General features: G+C 38.7%; 1 protein-coding gene across 5 annotated transcripts in view; it reads left to right on the forward strand.

Moving 5' to 3' along the window:
* znf385b (zinc finger protein 385B) overlaps nucleotides 1–17,565 on the forward strand; it is a 435,743-nt gene that overhangs the window by 172,805 nt on the left and 245,373 nt on the right. Inside the window, exon 1 of one of the 5 annotated variants that reach the window (XM_072579102.1) lies at nucleotides 1,860–1,876. The exons of 3 other annotated variants lie outside the window; for them this stretch is intronic. Coding sequence is in view for 1 of the 2 variants with exons in the window: in XM_072579099.1 (XP_072435200.1) it covers nucleotides 9,655–9,664 (10 nt within the window). In the remaining variant the exon portion in view is untranslated. Of the gene's footprint in view, nucleotides 1–1,859; nucleotides 1,877–9,329; nucleotides 9,665–17,565 lie in introns of those variants that run through there. One more of the 5 variants, XM_072579099.1, reaches the window with a different exon arrangement.

Below are 17,565 nucleotides of genomic sequence, written 5' to 3' on the forward strand. Positions count from 1 at the left end.
TCTGAATGTGGTTTGGAGGGTCAAGCCATGAGCCTTGATGGAGCATTTAGCTAAGGTGAAACAGAAACTGACCATGTAGGGTGGTCATTGAGGGGGAGGTGCACTCTTAAGTGTTAGTGGTCTCATCCATGCTCCACTTCTGTGCTGTTGTCATCAATCATTTATATGAGGATCAAAACTGGACCATATCGATAAAAGTACAATACAGAAATCTTTTGATGTAAAGCAAGTAATATCACCTCTGCTTGCAACTGCATCAAACTGTTCATATATCCTCTGTATGCAAGAGCCAGTTGTCACTGTGTGCAAGTCTTCTACATGACCACAGTGTTGCAAAGGACAGATCTGGTCACTTCTCTGTAGAATATTGTCCTACCTATTTCTTCTGGAAATATAATCACAAAATCATCTTTGACCATGAGTTATAGAATCATTGAGTCATACAGCGTGGGGAAAAAACCCTTCAGTTCAACTCGTCCATGTCAATCTTGTTCCCAAGCTAAACTAGTCTCACTTGCCAATATTCTGTGCTGAATATGCCTGAGCTGCCATGACAAAAGGCAATGGCCAATCCTGTTAGCTGGCTTCATGAGTAGACTATCTCCTTCATTTGACAGAATGCCATAACTTTCAAACAAGCACCCAAGGCTAACTTGGCTGGTAGTGAGAAAGGCCAAACCAATCAGATCCTTCCTATTTCCTTGCAGTCTCACTGCTCCATAAATTGCCATCAGTGCTACTGAGGAACTGACTAATCCCCTCAGCCTTCTGCAATGTACCTTTGCAAATCAGGTCTGGAAAGAGATTTTGTTTTTGTTGAGGGTCATCCTGAGCAGGATGTTGTAGTTGTTCAAGCTGTACCCAGAGACACATGCAAAGCTGAACCTCAGCTGCTAAGGAATCATAAAACCAGTGACAGAACACTTTAATCTGTCGGAAACTTCCTGGTTTTCTAATGCAACTGATGGACTCCAAGGTCCAGTATAACATGGTGAGGGATGCTCTGTAACTTGGAGCAACCATCACTCGGGCTTAATGGGGAACAAAGGTCCTCGTGCCATAGTACCCGAAGGAGCAAGGAACCATGTAAAATTCCTTGGTTTCAATGCACCAAAGAATGTCTGACAAGAGGTATAATTATATATTGTACATCTACCCTTTAGGGGCAAGTGTAGTGAGATCCATGTACTAAATTAGAAGAATTATCTGCATTGTACTTTACATAATAGTTAAAGTTTAAGATTATTTTATGTACTTTAAAAATAAATTATGTTTTTGAAGTAAAACCAATTCATGTTGCGGTTCTTTGTTTTTCTAAATGGGAGTCTGTGAGTTCAGTTTTATGTTAAAAGGGAATGCTTTATTTCAGGCACAATATTTATGCAAAGCCAAATTTAAAACTTTTCAATTTAAGATAATTGATAGGAGGAAGAAGCCACCTTTAAAGTTTAAATTGAGAGGCTTGCTGAGATTTGGGTGATTTGACTTGTGGAAAAGAAAGCAGATTAGCAGCTGTTGATTGGAAATGTGGTTTGTTGACCAACTTTGGAAGTATGTTCAAAAAGAAGTTAGTTCTTCCAGAAATGTTTAGTGTATTGCAAATAAAGCCATAACTGTTTTCAAAATATTTCTCCAGTACCATTTGGTTGTGATTTGAATAGAAGGAAAAATCAAATTAAAGAGCTAAGCATAAGTTGGCTACATAAACTGTTGTGCTGTCTCCAGCAGGAGTTATTCTGGTACCATGTAATTTTAGAACAGGCCTAAGAATTTTGCTGAGAAGTGGTGAAGACTGTAATCTGGATAGTTCAAGAATCCTTGTTGAAAGAACCCATAATGTGGCATTTTCAGCGAGAAGTTTCACTGATTAGTTTCTGTAAGTACAAACCAAGTGAACTAAAGTTGATTTGTCCCGCATGTTTAATCCTACAGTATTTTAAATAAGAAACCAAACTTCACGACAACTTTTCAAGCTGCTGAAAATTACTCCTACTCCTGCTAATAATTTTGCAGGGCCTACCTTCCATGTTCAGTAGGAAGTTTTTATATTCGAGAAGGCATTGGATGATTGTCCCCATTGCCTTTGGAGAGAAACAAAGCAGGGGATTGGCATAGGTCATGATGCTCACCAATGAGTTGGTGCAGACAAGCTGGGCTGAATGACATCATTCTGTGCCTTCATACTTCTGTGATTCTGTAATATACTTTGACTTTTTTTGCGAACGTTTTACAGTCTTTTTGGTTGCAGGCTATTTTGTTTTTAAGTACAATGGCTTTTCAACTTAGTTGCCTAAACTAAATTTAGTCTTGCTTGTCCAGATGATGGAGGGCTATTGTTTTTCAGCAAATTCATTAGAATATCTCTGGACAGTCTTGTGCCTCTTTGCTTGCTTTCACTTGTCTATTCTTCAAACAGATTAACCGTTAAGTGCTAACGGTATATTTGAAAGACAGGGTTGAAGCAGCTGATAGAGGAAACTGAATTAACTCAAATTTGAAGATCATTCAAATAACCCAGAATTGATTGCATTTACACATTTACACTTTCCTCACTACATGTTCAGTGCAGCAAGTTTCTTCCCCACCCCCCACCCCCAAATCCCTGCAGCAATTCGATCAATGTTCATGTAAACAATATATTTTGAAAATCTGCTGAATTGTCAGTGTGCTCCAATTAAAAAAATCAAAGTATTGATTTGATAGAAATCTATGGATGTGATTTTATTCATAGTTGACTTCTTGTTTCTCTGAAATCAATTTTGCTTCCTGCGTTTTGATGGTCCTTGCAGCTGCTTTCAGCTGCCATGTATTCCTCATCTGAAAGGAGAGAACAGTTTAGTTGTGCGCTGGAATTAGGGAAGATTAAAAGCGATTCATATGGGACCTCATAATAAAGGATCTGTATTCCACAGTAAGTATGATAATGAAATGGCAATATAATCCCAAGTTAGATCTTCTGTCATTCTAATTTCATTTGTGTTATCTATAATTACTGCAGTGTCTTTTGTTGCTGTTATAGGGCAATAAATATAGAGGTGAACTCAAAGTTACACTGCAGCAATACAGATCTCGTATTAAATCCTTTTGCCATCAATTCAGTTTAATTTTACATTGTTTCCACTTCTTCCACATGCACGTTGAGATGTTCATATCATCCAGTTTTGGAAGCACTCCCATTGTATGGAACCCTGGAATTTCATATGAGAATTGCCCTCATTTCTCTCTCTTGCCAGTGTATGAAAAAGGAGAATGGGAACTCCTATTAAATGGCTAAGGCAGAAGATCCATCCAGTACAATTCAATGATTTTGTTGTTCCTACCTGTTCTTCATCCCAAAAGCTGGAAATGAGTTTTGAGATCTGCTATAAGCTGACTGCAGACCATCTCCAATCCATCCATCCATTGCTCGGGGTTTAAATGTCACACTGAGAGGAAATTTCTGTGCTGTATCGGAGAATCTGAGTAAAATGTGTCTGGCCCTACAATTTATGGGGAGGTGGGGTGACCTCAAATGATCAGTAAACCCAAAACATGCAAAATGTCGAGGTTTATTAAAATGTAATGGTAGGGTGTCATTTTGTTTAAAGATTTTTATCTGGCAGCGGGCCAGGCAGAATGGCTACAGCAGGGTCTGAAGTTGCGAAGCTGAAAATTGAAGTCTGATGCTGAAGGCTTGTGGTTGTCCAGTAACAGAGAGAAAGGCAGATGAGAGTGATGCCTCTCTACTTCACACCCCCCTACCCCCCCCCCACCCCACCCCCGCCACCCACACAACCTCACAGCCCATTCCCCGATCTACCATTTGTGCAAGAAAATCACTCAATGCATATGGCTGCTAAAATTTGAGGTGTGCAGCCTTGTTTAAATTTTATAATTTTCTATTTGATTCAGAGAGCTTACATTCAACTGACCCCCAGGTTGTCCTGTTGAAAATGGGATTAGATGTGTTTGCAGCAGTTTGGCATTGTGTTCCTCATTTTGAAGAATATAACCGCCTAACCCCCAGTCTGGACATAAAAATAACCCCTCCCGCTCTAGTAGCTTGAGATGATGAGTTTATGAACTTCTATGTTGTATATTTTATTTCAGAACTGTGCAGAGATAACACATTTGTATATCAGTTACAGGTTTTACTTTCATTGCTTTAAAACGTTTACTCCACGTTACAGCTCTAGTGCCCAGTTCTTTCCACATGTGTTTACCATTCTGTGTCAGCACTGAAGCTACCCCACAGTATCAGGGATCCGGGTTCAATTCCACCCTCCAATGACTGTCTATGTGGAGGTTGCATGTTTTCACTGTGTCTGTGTGTTTCCTCTGGGTGCTCTGGTTTCCTCCCATAGTCCAAAGATGTGCATATTAGATGGATTGGCCATGCTAAATTACCCATTGTGTGCAGGGATGTGCAGGCTGGGTGGATTACCCATAGAAAAAAGTACAGGTTAGGGGGTGTGGGTCTGGGTGGGATGCTCTTCAGAGGGTTGGTGCGGATTTGATGGGCCAAATGGCCTGCTTCCACACTGTAGGGGTTCTATGATTCTATGAGTCTTCACCCAGAAACAGGAAGCACAGCTAGCATCTGTAATAATCAGGCAAATATAATCAAACATAGAATAATGGAGCAGTAACCTATTGCTGCTCATCTTGAGTGTGAGTATGTCATGCAGATTTAGGGAGTTGTGAATATCCCTCTGCATGAATTGCTCCTGTGGAGAATTAGTACTACTTACTTCAACTAATTAGTTATTTTTCTTCGGCACCACTTTTATCACCATTGTAACATTTCAGCTAGAAAAACAAGTCTGGAATTTTGAATATATACCACTGTTGTCTTCTACTTTACCTGATGATATCTGTTTACTTGGCAGAACACCAGCTAAGATTTCTTACAGTAATGTCTGCTATATAATATGCCATGTTAGCTATATAATACACTGAAAGGCACCTGCCCCACCATCTGTCTCTTGGTCTACAGCTGTTTCTATTTAGGCCTAGAAATGGAGAAGATACAGTATTAGAATGGATTACAGTGGAACCCAGTTTACTTCGAGGGTTCAGTTTCCTGAGTAACTGAAGTTTCATATATTATTACGCTGTCATGCTATTGAATGTATAGTAGGGAAGACAGCCATTTAACCCAAGAAGTAAATCCTGGTGATCATTCTGCATGTGAACATCTTTCCATCCTCCGTTGTCTAATAAACATACAAGGAAGGGGGTATTAGCAGTGCTATCAAGCAGCACTTGCAGCTCCTGTCATACTGAAGAATATGCAGCAAGACTTGAGCAGCATCCAGGCTTGAGCTGGTTTATGGCCTGTATCAGTGGAGCCACACAAGTGCTGAGCAGTGGCCATTGTGATGACACTGTACCTTTTAAGAACTGTGTTCGATGCTGTTTCTCTCCCAGGGGTTGGGAGACGGGAGTGGTTTGTTACTATGGTGCTGAAATGTCTGCTTCAGGCAAACAGTTGATAAACAGCTTTAAGTTCTCCCTGGATTTTTAAAAAACATGTAAGATAAACTAATCAGGGGAGGGTGGGGTCAGTTTAGTTAGTTGGCAGTTTTTGTTGGCTGCTGGAACTCAAAGCTTGAGTTCACTGCTGCCGCAATGAAATCTCCGATAGAGAGGCTTCCTCTTTAAACAACAAAAGGGCAGATTGTTTCTTTTGGTTTTCCTTCTACTGGACTGGAAGGAGACAACACATGAAAAATATAACTGTGTTGCTGAATTGCCTTTGTGGAATGCTGCCTGTTTTGGAACAGTTGAAGATTAGTGGTTAAGTAATATATTATTAAGTACTGTATTTCAGTAAAGTTATGACAATTCTTCTTTTTATTGTATTTTAATTACTATAAGAATAATGTGTTTTGATGAATGCTTAGTGGTAGAACAATCAAATCAGATAGGTGAAAATGAGGACTGCAGATGCTGGAGTTTAAAGTCACGAGTGTGGTGCTGGATAAGGACAATAGGTCAGGCAGCACCCGAGGAGCAGGAAAATCGATGTTTTGGACAAAAGCCCCTTCTTCAGGAATCCTGATGAAGGGCTTTGCCTGAAATATCGTTTTTCCTGGTCCTCCAGTGCTGCCTGACCTGCTGTGCTTTTCCAGCACCACACACTCCAATCAAATCATATCTAGAGCACAGAGTCTTACAGTTGCCTTTTCAAAAAATGAAAGTTGGAGTCTCGGCAAATTCCATAGTACTCTTTGGAGGGTCTGATCTGGTCCATCACACCATCTCCAACACAAGAAAATCTAACTATTGACCCTTGATATTAAATGGTATTACCATTGCTGAATGCCCTACAATCAACACCCTGATGTTATAGTAAGTAGTAACTCAGCTGCACCAGCTATATAAATGCTGTGGCCACAAGTCAGAGGCTTAGAGGTCTGCAGCGGATAACTCACATCTTGACTCCCCCAAAATCTGTCCACCATCTACAAGGCAGAATTCAGGTGCATGATGGAATTAATGGGTGCAGTTCAAACAGCACTGGAGAATATTGTGCGACAAAGCAGCCCACTTGATTGGCACCACTTCCATGAACTTTAGCGTTCGCTCCCTTTACCAGCCACATATAGGGCATACCATTGACAAGATGCTCTCCAGTAGCTGATCAAGACTTGATGGAAGCATCCTCCAAAGTCATGAATTCTACCATCAAGAAGGACAATCGGAGCAGATGTAAGGGGAGATCAAAGACAGAAATTGCAGGAGAAACTCAGCAGGTCTGGCAGCATCTGTAGAAGGAAGCAGAATTCATCAGAATCAAGTTCAATGTGTTAATTCTGCCTTCTTCCCTCAAATGCCGTGAGACCTGTTGAGTTTCTCCAGCAATTTCTGTTTATGTTTCAGATCTCCAGTATCTGCAGTTATTTGTTTTATGTAAGGGACATCATCCTGACTTGGAACTATGGTAATTGCTGTTCATTTACTGTCATTGGGTTAAGATGCAGGTACTCCCTTCCATACAGCACCGATGATGTTCCAACACCCCGGAACTGCAGCAATTTGAGGTGCAAGCCCCTCGTCATGAAATCCTAGGCAAGCAGGATTGGGCCATAAATGCTGTGTGTAGCCAGCAATGCCTTCATGACATGAACAAACCTAAAACAAAGACTTGGTGAAGGAGACTACAGAAAAGTCTGCCCACTATATTAAGACATTTCCTTAATTTTTGTCACATCCTTCCATTGTAAGTGATTAAAATTACATTTGCATGCAGCTTAAGTTAGAACTTGACTAAAGCCTATTGCACAAGCAAATAATTAAATAATAGAATGCCTAATATTTTCCTGACTTGTTAACATTTCTATCTCGGCAAGTTTAGCAGGTCAGTAGGTCTTGAGAAACATCTCTTTAACATCAATAAGATTAATATTTAAAAATAAAGCTAAGAGGTGTAAAAATATATCAGCCATGATCAAATAGTGGAGCTGACACGATGAGCCAAATTCTGTTTCAGTGTCTTATGGTCATGCTTTTGACTGTTTTATACATGATGTTTCTGAATAACTGTAAATTATTAATATCCAGGTTATTCATGAAGATTTGAAATACTTACTTTTGCCCCTGCGGTGCCTTTCAGCATGTTTCTGTCCTGTGATGTTACATAATTGATCTTTCGTTTTAAATTCTCTGATTCCTGTGACCTTTTATTTCTTTACAAGTCTTCCAAGCTGAAAGTGTGTTAGCTGTTGCGTGAGGAGTTCTGCTATCTACTTTATCTGAAAATTCGGAGAAGTTAAAGTGGTTTATCAAACCAAATCTTCACTATTAAAATTTATGCTGATACAGTTATTGCTATGTCAGTCCTGTGTCAACTTACCAAATAAAATTAGAATAAGTTTGCCTGATATTGCTGTTTGATTGATAGGCCTATAATTGCTTTGACCTATATACAACCAATTATATCTCAAATGCAGAAAGATGCCTATGGTCCTTTGTGAACTCTGGCTAATTACTGTACTTACTTGCTATTTTGCATCTCAAATTTTTTGGTGCAGTCCTGCAAAACTCCATTAGTACATTTTGGTTTTTTCATCATGATGCGCAGTGCACCATGTTTCTCTTCAACATCATCATTTTATGTAACTTGAGGCTCATGGGAATTGGCTAACTCTAAGTTAAATCAATCCATGAAGTATCTTTTCCACGTGGATCTGAAAATCTGAGGAATTTGACGATGTGCATTAGATGTTGAATACATACTAATATTTTGTTAAAGTACCTAAAGAAAATATTAAGTTGGTATTTTTATTATTTACTTCCTATTTTACTGGTATTTTAATCCTCAGAATTCTGATTGAATTTCGTTGAAATATTGTAAGAATACTTTCAAAATCTACTTTGCATGTTTGCTTGTTTAATCTCTTCAGCCACTTTTGAACCCATATTCCTAAGCTTTTTTTTGATGTGGCTTTCATAGATTTGTTTTTCTAAATTCTATTTTTGTTGCTCTCTTTCAATTTGGAAGTCTTTTAAATTAGTTGATGTTTATTATTTTTTAACTTACATGTATCTTGGTAAATGAAATACCACTTTGTTCTTGTTCGGACAAGGAGCACAACAGTTTGAACCTTCATTGATTTTTAGTATTTTGGATTCAAAGCAAGCAATAGGTCTCAGGCTGTAAATTGGGTGCGTGTAACCTTTCTCTACATTTCTCAAAGCATAATTATTGTGGTCAGAATTGAACTGCATTTGTTATTATTCAGAAAATATGAAATTGAGAGCAGATATACATTTTGCCAGCTGCAAAGGATGTGATTAAAACAAAATAGTTTGCTGAAGTGAGCAATATCACCATGTGCCATTTATTTAAAACCCAGAATAGATTGTTTCGTATTTGTCATGCGTGAAGTTTCAAGAAACTTGTTCTGAATGCATAACATATCTAATTAACAGCAATTAACGTCATACAGAACAGCTCAACCAATGTCTATAAGTATTGTGGAACCTTACAATTGCTGCTTAATAATTCATGCCACATAAATTATAAATCACAATGCATCAAGAAATAAGGATCCATTTAACCTGGCATTTTTACAGTCATGAAAATGCGAAAATTATAAACAAAGTTATTGTCCCCATTTTCTTTCAAGTAATTTATTTCCACTCTCAGTGAAATGAAATGCATTAGCATTCTGTTTAATATTCCACCCTTCAACTTGTCTGCAAAGTGGAACAAAGAGTACAAAAATGTCTGAGTCTTGATTTATGGTGGGCCTAGATTCTTTCAGGCTCTAAAGCTTAGCCAAGAGGTGTGTGGCAGAAGAAAAGTATGATTAATTTAAATTAATATGAGAGTAGGCCATCCATGTATTCAGATCTTAATACTTCAAGTTTGGAATCTTAGTGCACTGACCTAGTTTTCCGTGGCTTCATGGGTTTGCAGTTTGAGGTGGCTGCAGCTGCTGACAGTCACTCTATTGTTTCAGTTAGTTTCTTTAAAGGAAAACCAATAGAGGGTGAGCATTTCGGTTGCCTTAGGGTACAATTCAATAGAAGCATGTTTCTGAAGTCTCACGTTCAGCGCTTTGTGAAAACTTTGCGAGACTGATCGAGTCAACCCACAGCTTTTTTTCTTGAATGTTGTTTGAGACTACTTTTCATCGCTTATGCTGAACTTGTTAAATGTGAGGCATGCTGTTGGGTAAGTAAAACCATGTGGAAAATAGATTTTTGTTTCTTAAGTGCAAACTTAACAGTCGTACGTGAACTATGTATACAGATTGTTTGGTCTTTTATTGCAGAACCCTGTATGACTTTGCTCTACTTCAGGTAGATGTGTAGCTAAAATTAAGAATTTCCATAGGAAATCTTGTTATGAAGTAGTGAAGTAATAATGTAAGTTCATAGACTCACAGGGATACTTCCATGTGTTCTTTGAATGTAAGATTTTCAAGACACTTGGGTAATGTAATTGAAATATTAGAATCATTCACTAAATAACTTGAAAGTACGTTTTCAAATAACTGATATAAAAAGCATCGAAAACCTAAAGTATATTGTAAATCTGTGTGTGCCTTCTAATTTTAAGAAATAACTTATTATTTGTCAAATGTAATTATAGAATATTTAAGAACAGAATAGTGTTGTTGTACAATCCTTGAACTTTAACTTGTCAATATATAATTAATCTATTCATATTAGTTTGACATGATGTATTATTTAGTAAACAGGAATATTCACTTAATTGAAACTTACATGAGTTTTCTGTAAAACATGTATGTTATGAATTTACGAATGGGCATGAAAATAAAGGGTTACTTTCATTTAATATGTTATAGCTTGTTAATGTGTTAAATAGTTTGTGCATTGTGGGGAAAGTAACTGACAATGCAAGTTTGGCAGCTGGGTAAAATAAAAAAACAGGCAAATGAATTAATACAGTAGATTGGAGGTAAAATTACTAAGCAGAAGTGAATGGAGTTGTGCCAACAGAAAACAGCTTTTAATTTTCATTTTTTGGCCTCTTGTAATGTACACTTAATCGGGTGTTGAATGATGTGAAGCTGAATATGCTATGTGCCAAACCATTACATAAACAAAAATTATTGCAAATAAACATTTTGCAATAATATCCCACCATGAAGCAAGATTTAACAAAATATCAATAAGATATGCCAGTTGTGGTCAACCAAGAACGTGATTGATGGACACTAAATTTTCCTGTTACTGTCAAGCATTAACATTCTGGCCCCTAGACTTTTTCTGCTTGTACTGAATGCAGTAGTATTTATCTTTTTGTCTAAATGAGCAGGTTTATGGGAATACACAGAGTTTTCTTTGCATTGATTTAGACACTGTCTTTGGATCAGCCCCAACTTTAATGTATAGTTTTATTTCACCAGGTGTACTTGTTGGATCTTGCTGAACTTCACTTGGCTATTAACTAGTTGCACACGCTAGGCATTTTTCTCATTTGCCTTAGGGCAAGATTAGCACAGATGAGAATTGTCTCTTTGCCTGCAACTTTTGCAGCTGTTTCAAAGGTTTCAACTAGATAAGATTAAGGGCAAGCTTTCAAATCTCCACCCAGATGCTATCAGGTATGTTCCATTATGTTTGTGCAGGTTCACAAAATAACTCCAAGGAACGCTTCATAAAGGCTTTGATATACTCTTAAGAGTCATTTTGGGAAATAATTTACCATGCTTTACATACTGCACTTGAACAAAATGAACTGTTGTTGATTGCTCCCAGATACTAGTACATAAATTGACCTCAGTTCAAACAGAAATTTCAAAGAGCAAATTACAAAGTGACTAGCTTATGTTCTTTCTCCTCGAAAAGAAGTCTGTCTTTCAGACTGTAAATTAGATGTTTGCAGTTGAACTAGTTACAGCACAAGTAGAACCAAAAGAATAGAGTTTTTCTCACAGTCCTATGTCAAAAGCTATGTCATTCTCATGGATCTTATTGAATACTTAGCATTTAAGTATGACTTACTTATAGCTTTCACAGATTTAACAATTGGTCAACTAAATGCCTTAATAAAGCAAAAAATTTAGAACTGTATACAAGCTCAATTTTGATCTGTACCTAATTTTAAATGTTTCATTGGAATAATTATGAAAAGTTCCCAATCCTTATTTACTTACTGGTAATTTCTGTCTTTATTTGGAAGCTACAGAAAACCCCTTTTAATTAGTATCTGCTATTCCAAATAGTTGCTGAAATTCAGAAATGACTTTTCCCAGTCTTGCAGATAAATACATTCAAAAGGTTAATGGTCTGGGATGATAGCTGTCAGTTCCTCTGTATTTTTGTGAAGGAGAACACTAACAATCATTTGGAAGGTTCTGTCTGGCACAAACACAAAATAGAAAAGATGGCCAAACTGTAGCAGTGGGCAAATGCTTGGCAGCTGTTGCACAATGTGGATTAATGGGAGGTTATCCATTTTGGTAGCCAAAACCAGAAGGCAGATCGTTATCTGAATGGTGATAGATTGAGAAAAGGGGATATGCAATGACATCTGGGTGCCCTTGCTGAAAGTAATGGTGAATGATGCAAACAGTATGTTAATCTTCATAGCGAGAAGATTTGAGTACAGGAGCAGGGATGACTTGCTGCAATTGTACAGAGCCTTGGTGATACCACTCCTGGAGTGCTGTGTGCAGTTTATGTTGTCTCGTCTGAAGAATGATGATGTGGCCATTGGATGAATGCAAGGACAATTTACTGTCGTGATTCCTAGGGTAGCAGGCCTGTCATTTGTAGAGAGATGGAATCAGATGTATATCATGGAGTTTAGAAGAATGGGAGTGGGGCTCCCAACTAGCAAGAAGTCCAGAACCAGGAGTCACAGTTTAAAAAAATCAGAATAGGCCACTCAAGGTGAGAGGAGAAGAAACGTCTTCACCAAGGCCATGGTGAACCTGTGGAATTCTATATCACAGACAATGTTTGAGAGTAAATTGTTGAATATTTTTGGGAAGGAGGTATAGTTCATAGCTGAAAATGTGTTGCTGGAAAAGCGCAGCAGGTCAGGCAGTATCCAAGGAGCAGGAGAATCGACGTTTCAGGTATGAGCCCTTCTTCATGCCCGAAACGTCGATTCTCCTGCTCCTTGGATGCTGCCTGACCTGCTGCGCTTTTCCAGCAACACGTTTTCAGCTCTGATCTCCGGCATTTGCAGTCCTCACTTTCTCCATATATAGTTCATAGCCCTGATGAGACCAATGGGCATTATGAGAAAGTGGGAGCAGGATACCAAGTGATCAGCCATGATCATATTGAATGGCAGAGCAGGCTTGAATGGACCTATGGCAAACTCCTGCTCTCTATGTTTCGGTATTTCTAGTTTTATATTGGAATTTCATGGAGCATTGTGCTGCCAAAGCTTTGGGGCTGGTTATCAAGGATATCTTTGATAATTCATGAAATATGAATGCTGAATGTAATATGAATTCTTTTCATGAATTTAAAATTTATGCACAAGAAAATCCAGTTTTCAAGTAATGAAAGTGATTTTTAATATATATATGTGCATCTTAGCATTTATCAAGAGAGCCAGATGGCTGGCATCACCTTGCGCTCAATTCTGCAATGCCAAAAGTTTGATGTTTTATGAGGCCATGATGAGGTGTGCACCTCATTAGCCCCCCAATTTTAGTTTGATTTTTATAGATGACTTCCACATATTTGTATCCTCTATTGTTCTGTAAACCCAACTCAAAAAGCAACCCATGCCTCTTGTTTGCATGCTTTGATTCTTAAACTTGTAATTGACAGGTATGTGAAGCATGGTGTAATTTGATTTATTAGTTGACTAACGTGTTCCGTTTTCTGTATTAGCTTGTTTTAGTGATATTTCATGCAGCATTCCTTTTGCAAAAATCTGTAATCACAATACTGTTGCTGCTGGCAGCTGTAAAACTCCACTTTTAATCATACTGTGCCGAATGGCTATTACAATGGCCTGATGTGGTATTTGAGATTGATACAGTACAGAAGTCTGTGCTTCCACACTTGATTGCTGATAACCGCTCATACCCCATCTAGCATTCAAAACTTTACTTATAGGCACCAATATTTGACCTTTTCTGAATAGATCTACCTTGGTCAGCAGAGTATACCTCTTACTGAAGATGTTTGTGTCCGTATAGAATTTAGTTTGAGAACAGTCATACCCATTGCTGTGATGGTTGTCAGGACCCAGACTTTTAATGCGATTGGAACATTTCAAGCTACCTCCATTGACCAATATTATAATACTCAGGATTGGTCCCAACAACAGAGGAGAGACATGACAAAAGCGGTTTTTCTCAGTAGAATGACATGTTATTGTCCTTCAGGAAAGTTTTGTGACTGGTTTTTCTGAGAGGCTGGACTTTTTTGGAATATATGTAAGGCTGCTGACAATAATGCTACCACACATATGAATAGTAAGGACTTCCATCAACATGTACGTATCAAACCAGGTGAAAAATGTGGTGGAACTTTGAAACATTGGAAGTCCGGATCATGGATCATTAAACATGCAGAGAAAATCATCAAAACATTTAATGCAATGGTGACTTTACATCTAGAGGGTTAGGATATAAGGGAGCAGGAATCATGCTTCAGCAGCTACACACAGGAATATTTACACCTGGGACTCCAAGGGTTAAACTCTGAGGGAAGAGTTAACAAAGTAGAGTGATATTCCCTGGAATTTAGAAAAGTAAAAGGTTATTTGATCGAAGTTTTGTAAGATATTTATGAGAACAGATATGAATAGTTTGGTAACAACAATTCCTCTGCTTGAGTAGTCTAGCACTAGAAAGGTAAAGTATAAAGAAGTTTTTAGAATGAAATGAGGATGAAAAGAAGAGGAAGAGTTTAGAACTCTCTTCAATAAACAGTTGTCAAGAAAGAACCTGTGTTAATTTTAAATCTGAGATCGATGGATTTTTGAGAATTGGAGTTAAGGAATATGAAGTAACGCTGAGTATATGAAGTTAGGTTGCACACTAGCCTTGATCTCAGTGAATGGCTGAACAAGGTAGAGAACTGAATTGCATACTCCTGTGCTTATATACCTACTCTGGCAGCAGCCATGGTATCCTTGCTTTGTGGTAAATCCACTATGCGAGCACTATTGCTCGGAGCAGATTGACTGCTGGAAGAAAATGATTGTTCCTGTTCTTAAAAACAGTAATGAAACTTTGTTTTGTGTTCAAAGTTCAAAAGGTCATACAATGAGTCTCAAACTGCCAATTAAATTATGGTGAAGTATACTGGAGGCATTTTAAAATAATTTTGCACCTTGCGTAACAGCTTTGAGAATATTCTATAAATGCATAACAAAGGATATACAGCACAGAACAGGCGATTCAACTTGACCTCCTCTTGGGAAATAAGGCAGGGCAAGTGACTGAAGTGTGAGTGGGGGAACACTTGGAACCAATGATGGTAATTCTGTTAGTTTTAAAATGGTTCTGGAAAAGGATAGTCTAGTACACAAATTAAAGTTCTCCATTGGGGCAAGGCCACTTTCGGTGGTAACCAACAGGAACTTTCAAAAGTTGACTGGGAGAGTCAGTCTGGGAGAGTCATTTAAAGGGACATTTGGCAAGTTGGGAGGCTTTGAAAAGTGAATGAGACTTCAGGGACAGCATATCCCTGTTAATGTGCAAGTCAAGGCTGGCAGTAGTAGGGAACGCTGGGTGACTAGAGGTATTGAGGCTCTAGTCAAGAAAAAAGAAGCCTATGTCAGGTATAGACAACCGAAATCAAATGAATCCCTTGAGAACAGAGGGGATTCAGGAGGGCAAAAAAGGGGGCATGAAATAGCTTTGGCAGATAGGATAAAGGAAAATCCAAAGAGACTCTACAACTATTTTAAGGACAATATAGTAACTAGGGAGAGAATAGGGTCCTTTACAGATTAGTGAGGCATTCTATGTGTGGAACCACAGGAGATGGGTGAAATCCTAAATGAATATTTCACATCAGTATTTACTGTACAGAAGGAAACTAGGAAACTTGGGGAAATAAATGGTAATGCCTTAAAGTGTCCACATTACAGAAGAGGTGGTGGTGGAGGTCTTAAAATGCATAAAGGTAGAGAAATCCTCGGGGCCTAATAAAATGTATCCCGGGATATTGTCGGAAACTTGGGAAGAAATTGTGGGGACCCGAGCTTAGATATTTGTATCATTGACAGCCATGGGGGAGGTGCCAGAAGACTGCAGGGTGCTTCATCTTGTGCCATTATTTAAGAAAGGCTGCAAAGAAAAGCCTTTCTTTTACAGACCAGTGAGGCCGGTGTCAGTTTTGGAGGTAATTCTAAGAGACAGGATCAACATGCATTTGCAAAGGCGTGGACTGATTGGGGTTAGTTATCATGGCTTTGTGCGTGGGAAGTCATGTCTCATAAACCTGATTGAGTTTTATTTTGAAGAGGTGACTAAGAAGATAGATGAAGGCAGAGCAGTTGTTGTCTACATCTTTAGCATGGCAGACTGTTTAGTAAGGTGAGATCAAATGGAATCCAGGGAGAGCAAGCCAATTGGATACAAAACTGGCTTGACAGTAGGAGACAGAAGGTGGTGGTAGATGGTTATTGTTCAGACTGGAGGTGTGCCACAAGGATTAGTGCTGGGTCCACTGTTGTTAATCATTTATATAATTAATTTGGATGAGAATATTGGAGGCACGGTTATTAAGTTTGTGGATTACATCAAAATTGGTGGTATGGTGGACAGTGAAGAAGGTTGTCTAAAAGTACAGTAGGATCCTAATCAACTGGACCAATGGGCCAAAGAATTGCCAATTGAGATAAATGTAAGGGGTTGCATTTTGGTAAGGCAAATCAGGGTAAGACCTAAACAGTTAATGGTAGAGCCCAGAAGAGAGTTGTCCAACAGAGATCGAGTGGTACAAGTACACAGTTCTTTGAAAGTTACATTAGAGATAGACTGGGTGGTGAAGATGATGTTTGGCTTCAATGATTGGAGCACTGAGTACCAGAATCGGGATGCCAAATTATGTCTGTACAAGATATTGGTGAGGCCCCATTTGGAGTACTGCATACAATTGTGATCACCCTGCTTTAAGAAGGATGTTATAATTACCAGAAATGCTGCAAGAAAAGATTTACAAGAATGTTACCGAGACTGGGAGGTTTGAGTTATAGGAAAGGCTGAATAGGCTGGGATTTTTCTTTCCCTGGAGCCTAGGAGGCTGAGAGGTGACTTTACGCAGATTGATAGAATTATGAGGGGCATGGATAGGGTGAAGAGCAAGGTCTTTTCTCGAAGGTAAGGGAGTCCAACACTAGAGGGAATAGGTTTAAGGTGAGAGGGGAAAGATTCAAAAGGGATCTGAGGGACAACATTTTTCTGCAGAGTATGGTGTGGATATGGAATGAATTGACGGAGAAAGTGGTGGAGGTGAGAATAATTACAACATTTAACATGTTGTAATTACACGCCCATTTGGATAGGTACATGGATAGGAAAGGCTTAGAGCGTTATGGGCCAAATGCAGGCAACTGGGACTAGTTTAGTTGAGGAAACCAGATCGGCATGGACAAGTTGGACAGAAGAGCCTGTTTCTGTGCTTTACGACTCTATGACCAGTTCATACCAGAATTGAACATGATTAGACAGGATAGTCGGAGAAAGTATGTTCTCAATGACTGGGGAGTCCAGAACCAGGGGCCTCAGACCAAGAATAAGGGACAGGCCTTTTAAGACTGAGATGAGTGGAATTTCTTCACACAGGTGGTGGTAATCCTGTGGAATTTTCTGCCACAGGAAACGTCTTGAGGCCAATACATTGAAGACTTTCAGGAAATGTATGTGTGTGTTCTAAATATATGTAGTTCTTAGAGCTAAAGGATTCAAATGATTTGGTGAGCATACAGAAATAGGGTATTGAGTTGGATCATCAGCCATGATAAATTTGAATGGTGGAGGAGGCTCAAAGGACCAAATTGCCTTCTGCTTCTGTTTTATGTCAATGTTGTCCTACTTGAGTGCCCTCTCAATATCATTCCTCTAAATCTATCGTCATAATCATTTACTCACATCTTCCTCATACTTTGTTTAACTTTCCCTT

The sequence above is a fragment of the Chiloscyllium punctatum genome, chromosome 10 (assembly GCF_047496795.1).
Source record: "Chiloscyllium punctatum isolate Juve2018m chromosome 10, sChiPun1.3, whole genome shotgun sequence".
Lineage (NCBI taxonomy): Eukaryota > Metazoa > Chordata > Chondrichthyes > Orectolobiformes > Hemiscylliidae > Chiloscyllium > Chiloscyllium punctatum.